This window comes from Oncorhynchus masou, unplaced genomic scaffold (genome assembly GCF_036934945.1).
Source record: "Oncorhynchus masou masou isolate Uvic2021 unplaced genomic scaffold, UVic_Omas_1.1 unplaced_scaffold_1281, whole genome shotgun sequence".
In the NCBI taxonomy this organism is placed as follows: domain Eukaryota; kingdom Metazoa; phylum Chordata; class Actinopteri; order Salmoniformes; family Salmonidae; genus Oncorhynchus; species Oncorhynchus masou.
The window spans coordinates 132501-155108 of NW_027002649.1; the positions used below are offsets into that span (position 1 = coordinate 132501).

Below are 22608 nucleotides of genomic sequence, written 5' to 3' on the forward strand. Positions count from 1 at the left end.
TCTCGTTCTCTCTCTTGTTCTCTCTCCAAGCTGTAGTCTCCTCTTCAACAGTAGTACAGATGCCCTTATTCCAGCCTTCCACCTCAACCAAACAGCTGGATAGAATGGGAATAGCAGAATGACAGTGGTCTTGCTTCACAAATGGCGCCCACTACTTTCGACCAGGGCCCATAGGGATCCAGTTAAAAGTAGTGCACTATATAGTGAATAGGGTGCTGTTTGGGATTCTTCCAGCTATTGCAATGCCATAGCATGACAAGATGTCCTTCCATTAATCTTATCCCTCCCCCTCCAATTAGTTCCAAATGGGTAATGTGGCACCTTATGGTCGTGACCCGTGTTGCCATGGTAATGTAGTTCCAGGAACATGGCTCTGTAGCGAGAGATTGGCCTCTGTTTTTATTGTGGCTGGTAGAGATTAGGCTACCAGCTATTGTGCCAGTTGTGCAGTGGATCCCCCTAAAAAAACAGATAGGCAGAAGGTGGAGGAGTATGGGTGTGTGTGTGTGTGTGCGTGTCTGTGTGTGTGTGTGGTGTGTTTGTGTGTACATGTGTGTGTGGATGTAGGTGATAACACACTTTGGTGATGACATTTCACTTCCTTATTGTCAGGACCCGGTTACGAACCTGGGTCTCCGGAGTGAGAAACAGTCACTTAACCAACTGAGCCACGATTAGTCAGCAGAACCCAGAAGATGAGGCAGACACAGCAGTACTTAAGACGGTGTATTTAATAAAGTAAAAAGTCCTTCAAATACAAAAATGGCAAATCCAAAAGGTGGAAGGTAAAGCACAAAAAAGCCTCAAGAGATACTCACAAAAAATGAACAAAAACAAAAAAAACAGAATTCCACAAGAGCGTCACCCGGAATCGACAAGAGCACACAGAACACTAGGGCTGGGTGCTAACATACAAACACAGAGCACAAAACCTTAGGGAAACAAAGGGTTTAAATATAATCAGGGGAAACGAGGCACAGGTGCAAATAATAATGGGGATCAAGGGAAAAAACATAAGGTCAAAAAGCACAATGGGGGCATCTAGTGAAAAAACCCGGAACAACCCTGGCCAAATCCTGACACTTATGTTATAAAGTACATTTTACCAAGACAATCATGATTCTTCATGTCCTGAATCGTCCTGTGGGGTCTTTCCCTACCATGTGTCATTGACATTATATCCTAATATTCAGCTGTCGTAACCTAATTACATCCCATAATAAGCATTGAGCTCTGTCGACAGCGGTGCAGTTTTATAGCTGAAAGTTTTGAGGATTTGACATTTTGTGGTCATGTCTTCCACGTTGTTTCCCCGGGTCGTAAATAGCTAAATGAGCATGACAGGAGCTTTAATACAGTGCCTTGCGAAAGTATTCGGCCCCCTTGAACTTTGCGACCTTTTGCCACATTTCAGGCTTCAAACATAAAGATATTAAACTGTATTTTATTGTGAAGAATCAACAACAAGTGGGACACAATCATGAAGTGGAACGACATTTATTGGATATTTCAAACTTTTTTAACAAATCAAAAATTGAACAATTTGGCGTGCAAAATTATTCAGCCCCTTTACTTTCAGTGTAGCAAACTCTCTCCAGAAGTTCAGTGTGGATCTCTGAATGATCCAATGTTGACCTAAATGACTAATGATGATAAATACAATCCACCTGTGTGTAATCAAGTCTCCGTATAAATGCACCTGCACGGTGATAGTCTCAGAGGTCCGTTAAAAGCGCAGAGAGCATCATGAAGAACAAGGAACACACCAGGCAGGTCCGAGATACTGTTGTGAAGAAGTTTAAAGCCGGATTTGGATACAAAAAGATTTCCCAAGCTTTAAACATCCCAAGGAGCACTGTGGAAGCGATAATATTGAAATGGAAGGAGTATCAGACCACTGCAAATCTACCAAGACCTGGCCGTCCCTCTAAACTTTCAGCTCATACAAGGAGAAGACTGATCAGAGATGCAGCCAAGAGGCCCATGATCACTCTGGATGAACTGCAGAGATCTACAGCTGAGGTGGGAGACTCTGTCCATAGGACAACAATCAGTCGTATATTGCACAAATCTGGCCTTTATGGAAGAGTGGCAAGAAGAAAGCCATTTCTTAAAGATATCCATAAAAAGTGTTGTTTAAAGTTTGCCACAAGGCACATGGGAGACACACCAAACATGTGGAAGAAGGTGCTCTGGTCAGATGAAACCAAAATAGAACTTTTTGGCAACAATGCAAAATGTTATGTTTGGCGTAAAAGCAACACAGCTCTTCACCCTGAACACACCATACCCATTGTCAAACATGGTGGTGGCAGCATCATGGTTTGGGCCTGCTTTTCTTCAGCAGGGACAGGGAAGATGGTTAAAATTGATGGGAAGATGGATGGAGCCAAATACAGGACCATTCTGTAAGAAAACCTGATGGAGTCTGCAAAACACCTGAGACTGGGATGGAGATTTGTCTTCCAACAAGACAATGATCCAAAACATAAAGCAAAATCTACAATGGAATGGTTCAAAAATAAACATATCCAGGTGTTAGAATGGCAAAGTCAAAGTCAGGACCTGAATCCAATCGAGAATCTGTGGAAAGAACTGAAAACTGCTGTTCACAAATGCTCTCCATCCAACCTCACTGAGCTCGAGCTGTTTTGCAAGGAGGAATGGGAAAAAATTTCAGTCTCTCATTGTGCAAAACTGATAGAGACATACCCCAAGCGACTTACAGCTGTAATCGCAGCAAAAGGTGGCGCTACAAAGTATTAACTTAAGGGGGCTGAATAATTTTGCACGCCCAATTTTTCAGTTTTTGATTTGTTAAAAAAGTTTGAAATATCCAATAAATGTCGTTCCACTTCATGATTGTGTCCCACTTGTTGTTGATTCTTCACAAAAAAATACAGTTTTATATCTTTATGTTTGAAGCCTGAAATGTGTCAAAAGGTCGCAAAGTTCAAGGGGGCCGAATACTTTCGCAAGGCACTGTAACTGTAAAAGGCTTTGACAACAAAAAGCTTGGGGTACGCTCAGTACTCCATTGACATTCCAGAGAGATATGCTTGTTTTCGTGAGAAATCTTTGAATTACTAAAATATGAAAATACTAGATGTCATGTCTCAAAATCTTACCTCTATATTGTTCTATGTTCTCTTGATTCAAGAAGATGATGGGTTCAACGGTGAGCCTGTCAGTTAGCCTATATTCTCTCACAGCATCCAGCCTGGCTGACACCTGGCTATTCTCCTGGTTTATGACCACTTTCTTTTCTCATGCCTCCATTGATTTATTCACCCTCCTACATGGGTAAAAACACCTATAACTTTGAAACATATGCGTTTTGGATTGTGACACCCTAGTTATGCCCCATGTATCTTCCTCTATCAAGGGTGGAGTGATGTCACTTCCTTTATCTCTAAGAGCCTCTCTCTGTGGAGGATGGAGTGATGTCATGTCCTCTATCTCTATCTCTAAGAGCCTCTCTCTGTGGAGGGTGGAGTGATGTCACGTCCTCTATCTCTAAGAGCCTCTCTCTGTGGTTGGTGGAGTGATGTCACGTCCTCTATCTCAAAGAGCCTCTCTCTGTGGAGGGTGGAGTGATGTCACATCCTCTATCTCTATCTCTAAGAGCCTCTCTCTGTGGAGGGTGGAGTGATGTCATGTCCTCTGTCTCTAAGAGCCTCTCTCTGTGGAGGGTGGAGTGATGTCACGTCCTCTATCTCAAAGAGCCTCTCTCTGTGGAGGGTGGAGTGATGTCACATCCTCTATCGCTCAGAGCCTCTCTCTGTGGAGGGTGGAGTGATGTCACATCCTCTATCGCTCAGAGCCTCTCTCTGTGGAGGGTGGAGTGATGTCATGTCCTCTATCTCTAAGAGCCTCTCTCTGTGGAGGGTGGAGTGATGTCACATCCTCTATCGCTCAGAGCCTCTCTCTGTGGAGGGTGGAGTGATGTCACGTCCTCTATCTCTATCTCTAAGAGCCTCTCTCTGTGGAGGGTGGAGTGATGTCACATCCTCTATCTCTAAGAGCCTCTCTCTGTGGAGGGTGGAGTGATGTCACGTCCTCTATCTCTAAGAGCCTCTCTCTGTGGAGGGTGGAGTGATGTCACGTCCTCTATCTCTATCTCTAAGAGCCTCTCTCTGTGGAGGGTGGAGTGATGTCACATCCTCTATCTCTATCTCTAAGAGCCTCTCTCTGTGGAGGGTGGAGTGATGTCATGTCCTCTGTCTCTAAGAGCCTCTCTCTGTGGAGGGTGGAGTGATGTCACGTCCTCTATCTCTAAGAGCCTCTCTCTGTGGAGGGTGGAGTGATGTCACGTCCTCTATCTCAAAGAGCCTCTCTCTGTGGAGGGTGGAGTGATGTCATGTCCTCTATCTCTAAGAGCCTCTCTCTGTGAAGGGTGGAGTGATGTCACATCCTCTATCGCTCAGAGCCTCTCTCTGTGGAGGGTGGAGTGATGTCACGTCCTCTATCTCTAAGAGCCTCTCTCTGTGGAGGGTGGAGTGATGTCACATCCTCTATCGCTCAGAGCCTCTCTCTGTGGAGGGTGGAGTGATGTCACGTCCTCTATCTCTATCTCTAAGAGCCTCTCTCTGTGGAGGGTGGAGTGATGTCACATCCTCTATCTCTAAGAGCCTCTCTCTGTGGAGGGTGGAGTGATGTCACATCCTCTATCTCTATCTCTCAGAGCCTCTCTCTGTGAAGGGTGGAGTGATGTCACGTCCTCTATCTCTAAGAGCCTCTCTCTGTGAAGGGTGGAGTGATGTCACATCCTCTATCTCTATCTCTAAGAGCCTCTCTCTGTGGAGGGTGGAGTGATGTCATGTCCTCTATCTCTATCTCTAAGAGCCTCTCTCTGTGGAGGGTGGAGTGATGTCACGTCCTCTATCTCTCAGAGCCTCTCTCTGTGGAGGGTGGAGTGATGTCACGTCCTCTATCTCTAAGAGCTTCTCTCTGTTGTCTAATAGATCTAAGGTCTGTGCTGTATGAGTGGTATAGACTGTGAGGTGCAGTAGAGTGATGTCACATCCTCTATCTCTAAGAGCCTCTCTGTTGTCTAATAGATCTAAGGTCTGTGCTGTATGAGTGGTATAGACTGTGAGTGGTATAGACTGTGAGGTGCAGTAGAGTGATGTCACGTCCTCTATCTCTAAGAGCCTCTCTGTTGTCTAATAGATCTAAGGTCTGTGCTGTATGAGTGGTATAGACTGTGAGGTGCAGTAGAGTGATGTCACATCCTCTATCTCTAAGAGCCTCTCTGTTGTCTAATAGATCTAAGGTCTGTGCTGTATGAGTGGTATAGACTGTGAGGTGCAGTAGAGTGATGTCACGTCCTCTATCTCTAAGAGCCTCTCTGTTGTCTAATAGATCTAAGGTCTGTGCTGTATGAGTGGTATAGACTGTGAGGTGCAGTAGAGTGAAGTCACATCCTCTATCTCTAAGAGCCTCTCTGTTGTCTAATAGATCTAAGGTCTGTGCTGTATGAGTGGTATAGACTGTGAGGTGCAGTAGAGTGATGTTGAGCATTAGTGTCCATGTTTCTTTCTCTCTCTCTAGTTCCTGCCTTCTCTTGGGCTCCTGTCAGGTGCAGTGGTCTGAGACACTACATCTCAGTGAAATAAGCATCACTGCTGGTACCTGGTTCAAATCCAGGTTACACCACATCCAGCCTTGATTGGAAGTCCAATAGGGAGTCCAGGTTAGGCCGCCTTTGTAAATACAAATTTGTTCTTCACTAGTTAAATAAAGGAAAAAATATACATTACACCTTTTATTTCATTATTCTTATTTACAAAACCTCCTTTCTTCCATTCTCTAGTGACCATCTTCACCAATTCAATCTTCCTTTTTTACATCAACTGATATACATTTTCGGACTGAAATGGAAACAACTTGATTCATAATAGGCTTTTACTCAGTTTTTTTATTTTTTTATTTTACCTTTATTTAACCAGGTAGGCAAGTTGAGAACAAGTTCTCATTTACAATTGCGACCTGGCCAGGATAAAGCAAAGCAGTTCGACACATACAACGACACAGAGTTACCATGGAGTAAAACAAACATACAGTCAATAATACAGTATAAACAAGTCTATATACGATGTGAGCAAATGAGGTGAGATATGGGAGGTAAAGGCAAAAAAAGGCCATGGTGGCAAAGTAAATTCAATATAGCAAGTAAAACACTGGAATGGTAGATTTGCAGTGGAAGAATGTGCAAAGTAGAAATAAAAATAATGGGGTGCAAAGGAGCAAAATAAATAAATTAATTAAATACAGTAGGGAAAGAGGTAGTTGTTTGGGCTAAATTATAGGTGGGCTATGTACAGGTGCAGTAATCTGTGAGCTGCTCTGACAGTTGGTGCTTAAAGCTAGTGAGGGAGATAAGTGTTTCCAGTTTCAGAGATTTTTCAGCGTGTGTTTGAATGGTTTCTGTATTGGAGCAGCACATAGGAAGCACATAGGAAGCATCGGGTGTCGGTTGTATGGCAGATTATGGGACTTCCTCTGGGAAAGTCTTCTTCAAACACACCCATGTATTTATAAGGCAAACATCTGGGAGGTCGAAACCTCAAACTGTACCAATCCGCATCTGAGCTGGCCGTCATGTCTCCATCTCTCATGTCATTAACCTCTCTCTCTCTCCCTCTCTCTCTGTCTCTCTCTCTGTCTCTCTCTCTACCTCTCTCTCCCTCTCTCTCCATCTCTCTCTGTCTCTCTCTCTCTCTCTCTCTCTCTGTCTCTCTGTCTCTCTCTCTCTCTCTCTCTGTCTCTGTCTCTCTCTCTCTCTCTCTTTCTCCATATCTCTCTCTTTCTCTCTCTCTCTCCAAATCTCTCTCTCTTTCTCTCCATATGTCCTTCCCCCTCATTCTATCACTCCTCATCTCTCTCTCCATCTCCTTTTTTCCTCCACCCCCCCATCCCTACCCTTTCTCACTCCCTTGTTCCCTTGTTCAGCAGTTAATCACCAACAGTGTTGTAGAAGTCATGCCCTGTTCTCGACATGAGCGTCTGGGTTGCGTCCACTAATAGAGAGCCAATTACCTTCCATTACTGCAGTACAGGAGTGTGTGTGTGTTTGTGTGTATACGTGTGTGTGTATACGTGCACATGCGCGTACAGCGTCCACTTTATTAAGGAGCGATGATGGCGACTACAAAAACAACAAGTTGTGAACATATTAGCCCGGCGCCCACGCCTGTCCAGGTCCTGTATGTGTTGTTGTTGTGTTCTGGTTCCTTCTCCATTAACCTCAGCTGATGTTGCTGCTGGGGTCTGTAGTTAATGTAGTTCACAATTAGAATGGGTAACACTTTACTGTGGTTGTCCTATGCACTAAGCATTCAGAAAGCCTTTATGACACAACATGTTATAACTTAGTAGGGAATCAACTAGATGTACTGAACTAAGTAGGGAATCAACTAAATGTTTTGAACTTAGTAGGGAATCAACTAGATGTATTGAACTTAGTAGGGAATCAACTAAATGTATTGAACTTAGTAGGGAATCATCTAAATGTATTGAACTTAGTAGGGAATCATCTAAATGTATTGAACATAGTAGGGAATCAACTAAATGTATTGAACTTAGTAGGGAATCAACTAAATGTACTGAACTTAGTAGGGAATCAACTAAATGTACTGAAAATGTATTATTGTATTATAAACCATGAACAGAATGCCTCAGTGATTCTTATTTCCTGCAACTGTCTGAAGAGGCAACAACAATGCCCTGTCTGTGTGTGTGCGGAGCGCGTCTACCATTTTGTGTAGCCGTTAGCGATGACGCTTGTGAAACGTCGTCTGGTAGATGGAAAGGCTTTTCCAACAATATTCTCAATTAAATGTTGACTACAAAGTAGCCTATGCTTTCCTGAACTATTATCAGGACTATGTGCATCAATCCAGTGGGGATTTGTTTTGTTTCACATATCTTAATAACAGCCTCTTGCTGGTGCCCACTGGAATTAAAGGGTAACTACAGCCAAAAATGTACAAATATTTACAAAAATCAAGACCTCAAAAGTGGTCTCTTGATGTGGTTTAACCATTTTTGTGGACTTTTCTATATAAAAAAAGGTGTGACTTTGAGAGGGAAAACTGGACAAAAATGGACACCTAGAAAAACAAAATGGAAAAAACTGAATTTGGGAGAAAAATATTCTAAAAATATTAGAGGGTTATTTTCTTTGATTGTTGCTCATGTCCTGTAGTCTCTTGGATGCTTTAACAGAATAGCGTTGTTATTTTGAGAATGCATAAAGATATCAGTATTTTTTCACTCACACACTGACTTCTCTTGCTGTCTCCCAGACAGGTCCAGTTGCTACGCACTGAGGTCAACCTCAACCCACCCACCCATTATACCACAACCAACAACATATCATCACCTCTGACCTCCATTGAGCTTGTCCAAGTGCCCCCGACCATCTACCTCCCCACAGCCGCCCCCTCAATGCCTGAGCCCAACACCTTCCCCCCCTCCCCTCTCTTCCTCCTCACCCCCGACCCTTTCTTCAATGGATCCTACCACAACTGGACCAACCCTGGCGGCGGAGGCGTGGGGGGTTTCCAACTCACTATAGCAGGGGTCATTATTCCCCTCATCTATGTAGCAGTCTGTGTGATCGGCCTGGTGGGCAACACATTGGTCATCTACATTGTTTTACACTATGTGAGGACGGAGTCGGTCACTAACATCTATATACTCAACCTGGCCATCGCTGATGAGCTATTCATGCTAGGTCAGTGTTTCTTTTGTGGTTTCATTGTGGTTTTTCAAGGTGTTGTTTATTCAACTCTGTTATTAGCCTTGTTAAACCAGCCTCATTTTGCAAGCTCACATTCTGTTTGACTTGAAATGTAACTATATGACCTCAGCGGTCAGTCTGCTTTGTCATCATGTTACAGTGTTCCTTTCATTTCATCATTTTACTGTGAAGTGTGTTGCAGTTTTAAATGCACTTCAAATCCAATGTAAGTGTGCGGTTGAAAGATTTTTTAATTCAAATCAAATCAAACTGTATTTGCCACGTGCCAAATACAACATGTGTAGACTTTACCGTGAAATGCTGACTTACAAGCCCTTAACCAACAGTGCAGTTCAAGAAGAAAAAAATATTTAGACTAAATTAAAAAGTAATAACAAAAAGTAACACAATAAGAATATACAGGGGGCACCGGTACAGTCAGTGTGCAGGGGTACCGGTTAGTTGAGGTAATCTGTACATGTAGGTGGGGGCGAAGTGACTAATTGCACTGTCAATATAGTTAGATTTGATTTGACTTCCCCTAGGCCTCCCCTTCCTGGCGGTCCAGAACGCTCTGCTCTCCTGGCCGTTTGGTTCTCTCATGTGCCGTGTGGTCATGACTGTGGACGCCATCAACCAGTTCACTGCCATCTTCTGTCTCACGGTCATGTCCATCGACCGCTACCTCGCAGTGGTCCATCCCATACGTTCGTCGTGGTGGAGGCGACCGCACGTGGCCAAGGCGGTGAACGCGGCGGTGTGGGCGGTGTCGTTTGTGGTGGTGCTGCCCGTGGTGGTGTTTGCGGACGTACTGGAGGATGATGGGAACTGTAGTATCGTGTGGCCTGAGCCAGCCGAGGTCTGGAAGGCATCGTTCATCGTGTACACGTGCACGGTCGGGTTCTTCGGACCGCTACTCGTCATCTGTCTCTGCTACCTGCTCATTGTGATCAAGGTCAGAATCTAGGACTTCTTCCTCACTTAAAAGGGAAAAAATAGCTATTTTACACTACTTGGGAGGCCTGTCTGTTATACTTAGACTGAACTAGTGTGTCCTTTGGGAGGAAACATCATTGTTGATTGGTAACATAGACCCAGGTGTTGCTACACCTCCGTTGTTACATTAAATAAATGTGTTCTGATGTCTTTGTCTCATATTACCACTGATTTACTTATACTTCCCTTAAATCAGACAGACATTGTGAGAGGCACTCTACTCCGGTCCTGACCCGTTACATCTGACCCGTTACATCTGACCCGTTACATCTGACCCGTTACATCTGAGCGTCCTACCCTACAGTGGCCTACCCTACAGTGGCCTACCCTACATTGGCCTACCCTACAGTGGCCTACCCTACAGTTGTCTACCCTTCCATGGCCTACCCTAAAGTGATCTACCCTACATTGGCCTACCCTACAGTGGCCTACCCTACAGGGGCCTACCCTACAGTGGCCTACCCTAAAGTGGCCTATCCTAAAGTGGCCTACCCTACATTGGCCTACCCTAAAGTGGCCTACCCTTCATTGGCCTACCCTACAGGGGCCTACCCTACATTGGCCTACTCTACAGTGGTCTACCCTACAGTGGCCTACCGTAAAGTGGCCTACCCTACATTGGCCTACCCTACAGGGGCCTACCCTACAGGGGCCTACCCTACAGGGGCCTACCCTACATGTGTTATATTGCTGACTCAACTTTTATATTATATTTTATTGTAAAGTGTGCTGAGATGTTTTAACTGCCAATAAAGTTGAATTGTTTTGTTTTGATTCAAAGGTGCGCAACGCGGGGAAACGGGCCCGGTCCACCTCCTCCCGACGCAGGAAGTCCGAACGCAAGATCACCCGCATGGTGGTTGTCGTGGTAGCAGTGTTCGTGTTGTGCTGGCTCCCATTCTACATCCTCAACATCGTTAACCTGCTAATCCTGTTACCGGGCGAATTCCGGGGCTCTACTACTTTGTGGTGGTCCTATCGTACGCTAATAGCTGCGCTAACCCAATAATTTACGGATTCCTGTCCGATAATTTTAAGAGAGGGTTCCGGAAGGCTCTTTGTCGTTCTTCGAGGAAGGTGGAGAACCACGAGAGGGCGGCAGCCACCGAGCTGCAGCGCCCTGCAGAGCTCTGGAGGGAAATTGTGCCCGAGCCGCGAGATGGCCTGGGGGTCACCAAGTCTCATGAAGGAGGGGAGGAAGAAGTGGAGGAGGAAGAAGAGAATGGGATAGAGATGGAGAGAAGAGAAGATGCCACTCAGATTAGAGAGAACTACAGGATTGCACAGAACGGGAACGGAGGAGGACAAGTTGAGAGCTCCAGGATCTTGTTCACTCCGGGGAGAAAGGTGGAGACGGTACCCCTGGGGCAGAGGGCTAAAGCTGGGGAGGAGGCTGAGAATGGCCCAGGCTTAGAAGTGGGGCCTACTGTCGCTGTCTCCACTCTTGCCAATGGATCAAAGAGTGAAAGTAACAGGTCACGTCCAGAGACAGTGGAGAAGAGCACCAAGCTAGAGATCAGCTACCTGTAACTCATAAATCATCTTTTTCCCAATGTCCATACTAGTATACCACTGATACGGACACGTCTTGCTGAGACTGAGGCTGTCCTAATATGGACACTGTACAGTGTATAGAATGAGGGTAAAGCTGCCCCTAGAGACGCTGATCTTGGGTCAGTTTTGCATTTTCCCCACTCATGGTTAAGGGGGGGGAGGGGAAGCTGATCCTAGATCTGTACCGAGGGGAAACGTTACCCAGGAGCTAGATTGCATGTCCGGTACAGTGACTCATTCTAAGTAGTGAGCTACTGTGTCGATTGGAACAGAGATATATGGATTGAATGTAGCGACATTGACCCAACACCTAGCAACCTTGTTAAAAGGTTTGGAGCTCTTAGGGTAACAATTAAGGTGTTGGCTTGACAGTCACTGGACCTGGGTTCAAACCCCAGTTGGGGCTACCCCCCTAGTTTGCTAATGTATCATTTAAATTGACACTTTTGAGTATCAACTGTGAACATACAATGATACCAACTGCCTTGCCTCAAATTCCAAGCTTTTTGGCCAAAAATTGATGATCCGTTATTTTATTGGACTGAGAATTTGCAAATCTTTACAGAACTATTTCAGTATTACGCTTAGTGCGCAATGTAAAAATGTACAGATATGTTTGAGAACCATAATACAGTTTTGAATAGGCTATTCAGAGATGCACACAAGGAGAAAAACACATACTAGATTGTCAGTATTTGAATGATGTATCTATGTTACAGTTTCATAGTGCAGTATGTTTTCAACAGTAGCCTTCAGACAGAGTATAAAAGTCTCATGATGACCCTAAAATCACAGGGAACAAACTGTTCCCTTTCATCCAAGAACAGCATCATGTAACACTTCTTCTAAATGTCATAGAAGCTATTTCAATGAGAGTTCATACTGCCTCTGTCTGAGGCTTTACAATACAAGTGCAAATTAGTGTCCTTCTGTTGAAAGCGAAAGCAAACAGACATCTAGCTCCGTTCTATTGCTATCTCACCTTGTCCCTGGTGGAACGCTTCATCTATCGGAACGAATGGAATCATTACAGTGAATGATGTCACCGAAGCGCACCTGCACGATTAACTCTCATACATATTCATGATGACGGGAGTCGAGTCGATTAAATTATGGCGGATGGTATATCAAAGAGCTGTGTGCACTCTGATATCTACCTTCGGTTAATTTGATCGGCATCCAGCTGAATATCTTCTGAGCGACGTTGTGGTGGACATTGATGTCGGATGCTATTTTGTTTGGGGAGAATGTTAGTGAACCTTTTAGAAGGATGCTGTTTATGTGAGTGAAGCAGCTGAACCATTCGAAAGCAGTTGGCCTTTGGAACTAATGATAGATATTTGCAGAGCCATATTTGTTGATATTTAGATTGAGATACTATGTTTCTGGGTAGTTGCATAGGAACAAAGCTGTTTTTCTACGGAGCAGAGCTATATCAAATCAAATCAAAATGTATTTATATTGCCCTTCGTACATCAGCTGATATCTCAAAGTGCTGTACAGAAACCCAGCCTAAAACCCCAAGCAGCAAGCAATGCAGTATTTCAATATACAGTATTTCTTTGTATGTACTGTATGCAGGCAGTACATAGTGCCATATTCAATAAGAGAATGTATCAAATGTGGTCTTTAAGTTCACTTTGTATCTGAACATAATTGTTTTGTAGCTGTAGCCTGAGTTTTGTCATGTTGTTTTGTAGCTGTAGCCTGAATGTTTTGTCATGTTGTTTTGTAGCTGTAGCCTGAGTGTTTTGTCATGTTGTTTTCCGAGCCTCAGTTCGTCAGGACATGGACTCTACAAGGTGTTGAAAGTGTTCCACAGGGATGCTTGCCCATGTTGACTCCAATGCTTCCCACAATTGTGTCAAATTGGCTGGATGTCCTTTGGGTGGTGGACCATTCTTGATACACACGGGAAACTGTTAAGCTTGAAAAATCCATCAGTGTTGCAGTTCATGAACACTTGAACCGGAGCACCTACTACCATACAGTACCCCATTCAAAGGCTCTCCTGTCACCTACTACCATACCCCATTCAAAGGCACTCCTGTCACCTACTACCATACAGTACCCTGTTCAAAGGCTCTCCTGACAACCTACTACCATACAGTACCCCGTTCAAAGACACTCCTGTCACCTACTACCATACCCCGTTCAAAGGCACTCCTGTCACCTACTACCATACAGTACCCTGTTCAAAGGCACTCCTGTTACCTACTACCATACAGTACCCCGTTCAAAGACACTCCTGTCACCTACTACCATACAGTACCCCGTTCAAAGACACTCTTGTCACCTACTACCATACAGTACCCCGTTCAAAGACACTCTTGTCACCTACTACCATACAGTACCCCGTTCAAAGACACACCTGACACCTACTACCATACAGTACCCTGTTCAAAGACACTCTTGTCACCTACTACCATACAGTACCCCGTTCAAAGACACTCCTGTCACCTACTACCATACAGTACCCCGTTCAAAGACACTCCTGTCACCTACTACCATACAGTACCTCGTTCAAAGGCTCTCCTGTCACCTACTACCATCCCCCATTCAAAGGCACTCCTGTTACCTACTACCATACAGTACCCGGTTCAAAGGCACTCCTGTCACCTACTACCATACCCTGTTCAAAGGCACTCCTGTTACCTACTACCATACAGTACCCGGTTCAAAGGCACTCCTGTCACCTACTACCATACCCTGTTCAAAGGCACTCCTGTCACCTACTACCATACAGTACCCCGTTCAAAGGCACTCCTGTCACCTACTACCATACAGTACCCCGTTCAAAGACACTCCTGTCACCTACTACCATACAGTACCCCGTTCAAAGACACTCTTGTCACCTACTACCATACAGTACCCCGTTCAAAGACACTCTTGTCACCTACTACCATACAGTACCCCGTTCAAAGACACTCTTGTCACCTACTACCATACAGTACCCTGTTCAAAGACACTCCTGTCACCTACTACCATACAGTACCCCGTTCAAAGACACTCCTGTCACCTACTACCATACCCCGTTCAAAGACACTCCTGTCACCTACTACCATACAGTACCCTGTTCAAAGACACTCCTGTCACCTACTTCCATACCCTGTTCAAAGGCACTCCTGTCTTTTGTCTTGCCCATTCACCCTCTGAATGGCACACAGACACAATCCATGTCTCAATTGTCTCAAGGCTTGAAAATCCTTCTTTAACGTGTCTCCTCCCCTTCATCTACACTGACAAGTGACATCAATAAGGGATCATAGCTTTCACCCCGTAGAGTCTGCTGAGGGGAGGAAGGCTCATAGTAATGGCTGTAATGGAGTGAATGGAAACCATGTTTGATGTATTTGATACCATTCCACTCCAGCCATTTGCATGAGTCCGTTCTCCCCAATTAAGATGCCACCTACCTCCTGTGCTTTCACCTGGATTATGGCATGGAAAAAGCAGGTGTTCCTAATGTTTTGTACACTCAGTTTATGTCTACACACAGCTAGAAGTTAACAAGTTAGAAGATTGGGAAAAGTGTTCGTCATACTTTAAATGAATGATCAAGTTATTTGTTGACAAATTGAATCAGGTGTGCTAGCTCTGGAATATCTCAAATACATGGAATGTCTGGGATTCTCCGAGGTTTGAGAACCACTGCATTAGAAGAGATGGAGAGATGTTTGGAAAAGTCACACAGCTTAGATGAATGATCAGTTCCTTTGTAACGATCTTATGTCTCCGCTTATGTCTCACCCACGGTGGTGCTTTGGTAGCCTGGTTACTAGTCTGTTTGTGCCATCATACCACTCCTCGTCATGCCAAACACGTTGACAACCACAAGGAGATGACTGCACTAACAGATCTGGGACCAGGCCGGTGCTTTGGTCACCCAGTGTGGATGGAACCCAGCTCCTGCTTTGGTGAAAATCTCAACTTTTTTCTGATAGTGTGTACATGGTAGCCTTAGTGCCAGTCTGTTTGTTCCACCATGCCAACTCCTTGTCACTCATTGTCATGTCAAACATGTTAGGGTTGACAATAACAGCAATGGAGTTGGCAAGAGCACAAACTGATCTGGGACCAGGCTATGTAAATTGTATTTCTATGTTTAGATAGTGTCTGTGTATGCTGCTGACGAGAAAGCCTCAAATTAAATGTGAAGTTTGAAGAAAAAAATAAATGTCTTATGTGATTTTTGTATTTATTCCAAGTCACTGGTATACCATTGGTCTCAGTATGGAAGAGATACATGTTCATCAGAGCAATCAGATATTCTGATCACAGAGGGACAATCCTTCTGTCACTTTCCAACAGTATTGATGAGTGTTAAGGCAACGGTTTGTCGGCTCTTTGAATTAACAGCAGTATTGATTGTGGAGAAGCAATCAGATAATGTATGACGTGTCAAACTTAAGGTCCACGAGACGGATCCGGACAAATTGGGTGAAGACCGAATGCGGCCCGCAGGGGAAATGAGTTTCACACCCGAGGCAGTAACGTAGGGAAATAGTCAGGTCTAAAATTATTGGCACCCCTGATCTATGACGAGCCTGAGGCAGTAACGTAGGGAAATAGTCAGGTCTAAAATTATTGAAACCCCTGATCTATGACGAGCCTGAGGCAGTAACGTAGGGAAATAGTCAGGTCTAAATTATTGGCACCCCTGATCTATGACGAGCCTGAGGCAGTAACGTAGGGAAATAGTCAGGTCTAAAATTATTGAAACCCCTGATCTATGACGAGCCTGAGGCAGTAACGTAGGGAAATAGTCAGGTCTAAAATTATTGAAACCCCTGATCTATGACGAGCCTGAGGCAGTAACGTAGGGAAATAGTCAGGTCTAAAATGATTGAAACCCCTGATCTATGACGAGCCTGAGACAGTAACGTAGGGAAATAGTCAGGTCTAAAATTATTGGCACCCCTGATCTATGACGAGCCTGAGGCAGTAACGTAGGGAAATAGTCAGGTCTAAAATTATTGGCACCCCTGATCTATGACGAGCCTGAGGCAGTAACGTAGGGAAATAGTCAGGTCTAAAATTATTGGCACCCTTGATAAAAGATGAACAAAAAAAGTCTGTATAAATTAAATAATTCAAATAGTGAGCTGTATTATATGCTCAGTTATTATATTATTTTATACTAATACGCTCAGAGAAAGATTTTGAGAAGTAATATTTTTCTCACCTCTATCTTTTTGCTAAAATGATTGGCGCCCGTTTTCAACACCTCACCTTGCGAGGATAAAGCACCAGATCCAGTCCATGTGCCAATGGTGTTTACATCTGCTGGATGACATTAAAATAGAGCTCTTTGGTCACACACACCAGTGGTGTTGACATCTGCTGGATGACATTAAAATAGAGCTCTTTGGTCACACACACCAGTGGTGTTGACATCTGCTGGATGACATTAAAGTAGAGCTCTTTGGTCACACACACCAGTGGTGTTGACATCTGCTGGATGACATTAAAGTAGAGCTCTTTGGTCACACACACCAGTGGTGTTGACATCTGCTGGATGACATTAAAGTAGAGCTCTTTGGTCACACACACCAGTGGTGTTGACATCTGCTGGATGACATTAAAATAGAGCTCTTTGGTCACACACACCAGTGGTGTTGACATCTGCTGGATGACATTAAAATAGAGCTCTTTGATCACGCACACCAATGGTGTTGACATCTGCTGGATGACATTAAAATAGAGCTCTTTGGTCACGCACACCAGTGGTGGGTTTTCAGTTGAAAAAAAGATGTGTAAGCCAAAAATAACCCCATGGGCAGTCCATAAGAGCAGACAAATGATAGAAAGGATCCTTAAAGACTGTAAGGTCCCTCCAACGTGTTCTCCAATCTCGTAAAATATTTTACAAAAAGGCTTTGTGCTGTTATCCTCACAGGGTGTGGGTTTGAAAACAATCATTCTGACCCCCATCTTTATTAGCATAAAATATAATATATGATACAATAACGCTCAGTACTAGTAGTATTTATTTTTTATACAGACTTTTTTCTCATCTTTATCAAGGGTGCCAATCATTTTGGACCTGACTGTAGATAGACACCTTTCACTGCATCCCTCTATTGGTCAAAACCAGGACAACACTGAAACAGTAAAAATAACTTTTAGTCACATTTCTGCAGATTTTATTATTCCAAATAAATTCCACCCATCCCTTCCTCTCTCCATCCACCCAGCCCTTCCTCTCTCCATCCACCCACCCCTTCCTCTCTCCATCCACCCACCCCTTCCTCTCTCCATCCACCCACCCCTTCCTCTCTCCATCCACCCACCCCTTCCTCTCTCCATCCACCCAACCCTTCCTCTCTCCATCCACCCATCCCTTCCTCTCTCCATCCACCCATCCCTTCCTCTCTCCATCCACCCATCCCTTCCTCTTTCCATCCACCCATCATTCTGGTACAGTGTCACCAAGCCACTTGAGGTAGGGTGGGTTGCCCTGCTCTATGGGTAGGCTGATGACCTCTGCTACTTCATATGGGTGGTTGGACCTGTTAGCAAGCAAACACAGCATGAGTCACACACACCCAGATAGACAAATGCATGAACGCGCACACACACACACACACAGACAGTACACAGCTACTATGAGTCACTGATAAATGTCAATGGTAATTCTGGGAAAGGACTGATTAAACACCCCCACTGCCTGATTTGGTATGAAGACTACATATCATCCCTATAACTGAGGGAAATACAAGAACGCACACACATATGCACACACACACACACACACACACACACAGCTTACCTAACATATTCTGCCAGAGATGCAACCTTAGAACTTCTGGTCTTTATCATCTAAAAGCAGGAAGAAACGAGTTAGAACTTTAGCTACACCACACTCAGATAAACCAAGCACATATATACATAGTCTTCATTCAATGTTTACAGACACTGTAGGTCCATGTGGAACCAGGAATAAAAAGGTGTGAATACGCACCAGCAAAACTTCACCATCCTCCTGGATCTTCCCCTGCCACTCATATCTGACAGGAAACAGAGACATGTTGCCAATCCCAATCAGTAACCCTTCCATTCCCTTCATATGTGGTGGAGTGCCTGGATACAGCCCTTAGCCGTGGTGCCGTAATTACAGCAGTAAAAATACATGTTGTGTCATACCCATGGTATACGATCTGATATACCACGGCTGTCAGCCAATCAGCATTCAGGACTTAAACCACCCAGTTTCTAATCTCTGATCTGTTATGGTCCACACTTACACAGATGTGATTTGGGGGACGATGTTGACACAAGCAGCCAGCTTCTTCTCAACGATTCCCCTGTCAGGTGGGGGGGGAGACAATGACAACAACCAATCAGACTGGATCAATTAACTGCATCCAGCACAATATGGTGAACAAATCCATGATTCAGACTACAGGGCGTCGAACCATACCGGCTCTGATAGTTTCTTTTGACAGGGTCCTTTCCAGCACGGTTCAAGCAGCCCTGGTGGGTGTGTAACCAGCTCAGCCCTGGTGGGTGTGTAACCAGCTCAGCCCTGGTGGGTGTGTAACCAGCTCAGCCCTGGTGGGTGTGTAACCAGCTCAGCCCTGGTGGGTGTGTAACCAGCTCAGTCCTGGTGGATGTGTAACCAGTTCAGCCCTGGTGGATGTGTAACCAGTTCAGCCCTGGTGGATGTGTAACCAGTTCAGCCCTAGTGGGTGTGTAACCAGTTCAGCCCTGGTGGGTGTGTAACCAGTTCAGCCCTGGTGGGTGTGTAACCAGTTCAGCCCAGGTGGGTGTGTAACCAGTTCAGCCCTGGTGGGTGTGTAACCAGTTCAGCCCTGGTGGGTGTGTAACCAGTTCAGCCCTGGTGGGTGTGTAACCAGTTCAGCCCTGGTGGGTGTGTAACCAGTTCAGCCCTGGTGGATGTGTAACCAGTTCAGCCCTGGTGGGTGTGTAACCAGTTCAGCCCAGGTGGGTGTGTAACCAGTTCAGCCCAGGTGGGTGTGTAACCAGTTCAGCCCAGGTGGGTGTGTAACCAGTTCAGCCCTGGTGGGTGTGTAACCAGTTCAGCCCTGGTGGGTGTGTAACCAGTTCAGCCCTGGTGGATGTGTAACCAGTTCAGCCCTGGTGGATGTGTAACCAGTTCAGCCCAGGTGGATGTGTAACCAGTTCAGCCCTGGTGGGTGTGTAACCAGTTCAGCCCTGGTGGATGTGTAACCAGTTCAGCCCTGGTGGATGTGTAACCAGTTCAGCCCAGGTGGGTGTGTAACCAGTTCAGCCCAGGTGGGTGTGTAACCAGTTCAGCCCAGGTGGGTGTGTAACCAGTTCAGCCCAGGTGGGTGTGTAACCAGTTCAGCCCAGGTGGGTGTGTAACCAGTTCAGCCCAGGTGGGTGTGTAACCAGTTCAGCCCTGGTGGATGTGTAACCAGTTCAGCCCTGGTGGATGTGTAACCAGTTCAGCCCTGGTGGATGTGTAACCAGTTCAGCCCTGGTGGATGTGTAACCAGTTCAGCCCTGGTGGATGTGTAACCAGTTCAGCCCTGGTGGATGTGTAACCAGTTCAGCCCTGGTGGATGTGTAACCAGTTCAGCCCTGGTGGATGTGTAACCAGTTCAGCCCTGGTGGATGTGTAACCAGTTCAGCCCTGGTGGATGTGTAACCAGTTCAGCCCTGGTGGATGTGTAACCAGTTCAGCCCTGGTGGATGTGTAACCAGTTCAGCCCTGGTGGATGTGTAACCAGTTCAGCCCTGGTGGATGTGTAACCAGTTCAGCCCTGGTGGATGTGTAACCAGTTCAGCCCTGGTGGATGTGTAACCAGTTCAGCCCTGGTGGATGTGTAACCAGTTCAGCCCTGGTGGATGTGTAACCAGTTCAGCCCTGGTGGATGTGTAACCAGTTCAGCCCTGGTGGATGTGTAACCAGTTCAGCCCTGGTGGATGTGTAACCAGTTCAGCCCTGGTGGATGTGTAACCAGTTCAGCCCTGGTGGATGTGTAACCAGTTCAGCCCTGGTGGATGTGTAACCAGTTCAGCCCAGGTGGATGTGTAACCAGTTCAGCCCTGGTGGATGTGTAACCAGTTCAGCCCTGGTGGATGTGTAACCAGTTCAGCCCTGGTGGATGTGTAACCAGTTCAGCCCTGGTGGGTGTGTAACCAGTTCAGCCCTGGTGGGTGTGTAACCAGTTCAGCTCAACTTGGCTCAGTTTGGCTCTATAGTGTGAATCAACTTCGCATTCGGGAGAGTGCAACTTTCTGAACATTGCCGATAGAAATGTCTTATAGAGGTGACATCTGCCTTGATTCCCAATTATACATAGCAGATTATAATGTTTGTGTATGTCTGTGTCTATCCGTTACCTGGCCAGATCTTTGGCCACCTGTTCGTTGGGGCAGGTGACAAAGGCAGCAGAGTGTGTGCCCGACATGTAGGTCTCGGACGCCATGGAGAACGCTCTCAATCCCACAGTCCTCAGCAGCGTGAGCATCAACACGCTAAGGAACGCAATCTAGGGGGTCGCCATGTAAACAGAGGTTAGGAGAAGAACTGACAGACAACGTTCTATGGTGGAAATATTTCACGAGAAATACATTAAATCAAACCACCCACTTCACTCTTTCTGCATATTACAATGGCTAGGACGAGGCTACATTTTGCTACACTGTATGTTACATTTGGCAAGACAACAAGCATATACAAACTGGATTGCAGACGGCTAAGCAACTTCTTGAATGTGTCTATTCTACTTGACTACAGCTTGACTACTTGTGGTTTGGGACACATACTCACCACAAAGAATAACCCTCAGAGGTCCACCAGCCTGCAATCCTTCTGTAGCAGGCAGTCCAAAGCGCAATGCCTATTCAGCACTCTGCAGCAGGGGCAAGTGACATACATGCATTAGCAATCAAACATGGCAGCCCGGGAGAGATGACGTTCAATGGGTTCATAGCATGACAAGTTCGACCATAGGCAAACGTCCAAATAATGAAAAGTACAATTCTGCTTATGGACTAGCACTAGATAAAAACAGCATACAATACGAAGCTAGCGGCTAATTTGCTTTACTGTGTGTGCTCAACTCGCTGTAACTTGGCACGTACAAATGCAGGACAGGACTTTTGCGGAAATGGTTTGAAACGAAAGAATCCTCCTATACGAAATGCACAATCATGTCATCCAAAGGCTCTTCAATATCGGGAAAGCAAATACATTCATATGCTACAGCAACTCAAACTGTCCAGCTAAAATTACCTTTAGACAGTATGTTAGCAGTTTAGATGCAATGTGTACTGTTGCCACTCCCTAACGTAAAGATTAAGCTCTGCCGTAAAGCAGGATAGGTTGTTTACCAATTGGTCGTAAATGCAAAAGCAGAGCTGGACGCACGAGATTTATGTCGATATGGTAACATTTTCAAACGTATTATGTGGAAAATGTATTATTAGTAGTAATGCTAGTGGTATACAGACAGTGGTAGGGATTTTATTGACGTCGTTTCGCTTATTAATGTAATTGTATATAAATGCTAAACTGGTTTATGGCTGCAATGTTAGCTTTGGCCAGCAGATGGCAACCTTAAACCATAAAATATATAACACCACCACGACAAGCAAGACCAGAAATGAATTCACTGTAAAGTTTGTCAGTGTTGTATTTTCTTTTCTTTTAATTGTTTAAAAAGCATCACATCAAGAAAAAAAAATGTAACACCATATTTTTGTTTTGTTGCAGTTTATTGTAACACCGAGAAAGTTCACACATTCCTAGCTACATCACATCCGGCCGTGATTGGGAGTCCATAGTGCGGCGCACAATTGGCCCAGCGTCGTCCAGGTTTGGCCAGTGTAGGCGGTCATTGTAAATAAGAATTTGTTTTTAACGGACTTGCCTAATTAAATAAAGGTTACATTAAAACAAACGTTTTTTCCCCATAGTTTGGTAAATAACCAAATTTGAGTATTTAAACTGAAATTATTTTTATTCCAAAATAAAAACGAATTCTCTGGACCCTGAAAGGAAATAGGTCAAGGGAGAGATAAAACTAGTTCCTCTCCTTGTATCTGAGCACAATAACACAGCATACTGACTGAGTAGCCCAAGTTAAACTTTTTACAGAAAGCACATAGTAATGTCCTTAAATATAGTCATGTTATTTTTGAACACCCCAATATCCGTAGATTAAATTACAGATTCGGTCGGTCGATAGGCTACGTCAAACTACAGTCCATCCCTCCAACCACTCCCCTCCTCCTGTCCTTCCTCCATCCCTCTGGTCCACGCCTCCTTCATTTTTCACTCCCGTCCCGCTCCCTACCCTTCAACCCTCCAATGCCCC

General features: G+C 45.0%; 2 protein-coding genes across 4 annotated transcripts in view; one reads left to right on the forward strand and one right to left on the reverse strand.

Annotated features, from left to right (window-relative positions):
* Window positions 1-11272, forward strand: part of LOC135530169 (somatostatin receptor type 3-like) — a 21821-nt gene extending 10549 nt beyond the window's left edge. The window contains 4 exon segments of the mRNA XM_064958541.1: window positions 8310-8740; window positions 9292-9701; window positions 10524-10695; window positions 10698-11272. Coding sequence (XP_064814613.1) covers window positions 8310-8740; window positions 9292-9701; window positions 10524-10695; window positions 10698-11272 — 1588 coding nt within the window.
* A 5996-nt stretch (window positions 11273-17268) lies between these two features.
* LOC135530173 (protein CutA homolog) lies at window positions 17269-21613 on the reverse strand. 3 transcript variants are annotated; one of them, XM_064958544.1, is made up of 7 exons: window positions 21525-21613; window positions 21060-21141; window positions 20630-20778; window positions 18544-18603; window positions 18261-18306; window positions 18069-18118; window positions 17269-17808 (listed from the first exon to the last, which is right to left on the reverse strand). In XM_064958544.1, the coding sequence occupies exons 3-7, from the start codon at window positions 20755-20757 to the stop codon at window positions 17709-17711; spliced, it is 384 nt and encodes a 127-aa protein (XP_064814616.1). In that variant the 5' UTR covers window positions 20758-20778; window positions 21060-21141; window positions 21525-21613; the 3' UTR covers window positions 17269-17708. The 3 variants fall into 3 exon arrangements, with proteins under 3 accessions (XP_064814616.1, XP_064814617.1, XP_064814618.1); XM_064958545.1 differs by lacking the exon at window positions 21525-21613 and adding an exon at window positions 21374-21518; XM_064958546.1 differs by lacking the exon at window positions 18544-18603.
* Window positions 21614-22608: the final 995 nt, after the last annotated feature.

Bases quoted from the DNA above. Each gene is read 5' to 3' on its own strand.
- LOC135530173 (XM_064958544.1), bottom strand. From the start codon at position 20,757: ATGCTCACGCTGCTGAGGACTGTGGGATTGAGAGCGTTCTCCATGGCG. The intron at 18,119-18,260 runs GTGCGTATTCAC...TCCTGCTTTTAG, and splicing joins AGGATGGTGAAGTTTTGCTG to ATGATAAAGACCAGAAGTTC. The intron at 17,809-18,068 runs GTAAGCTGTGTG...GCTTGCTAACAG, and splicing joins TCTCTGGCAGAATATGTTAG to GTCCAACCACCCATATGAAG.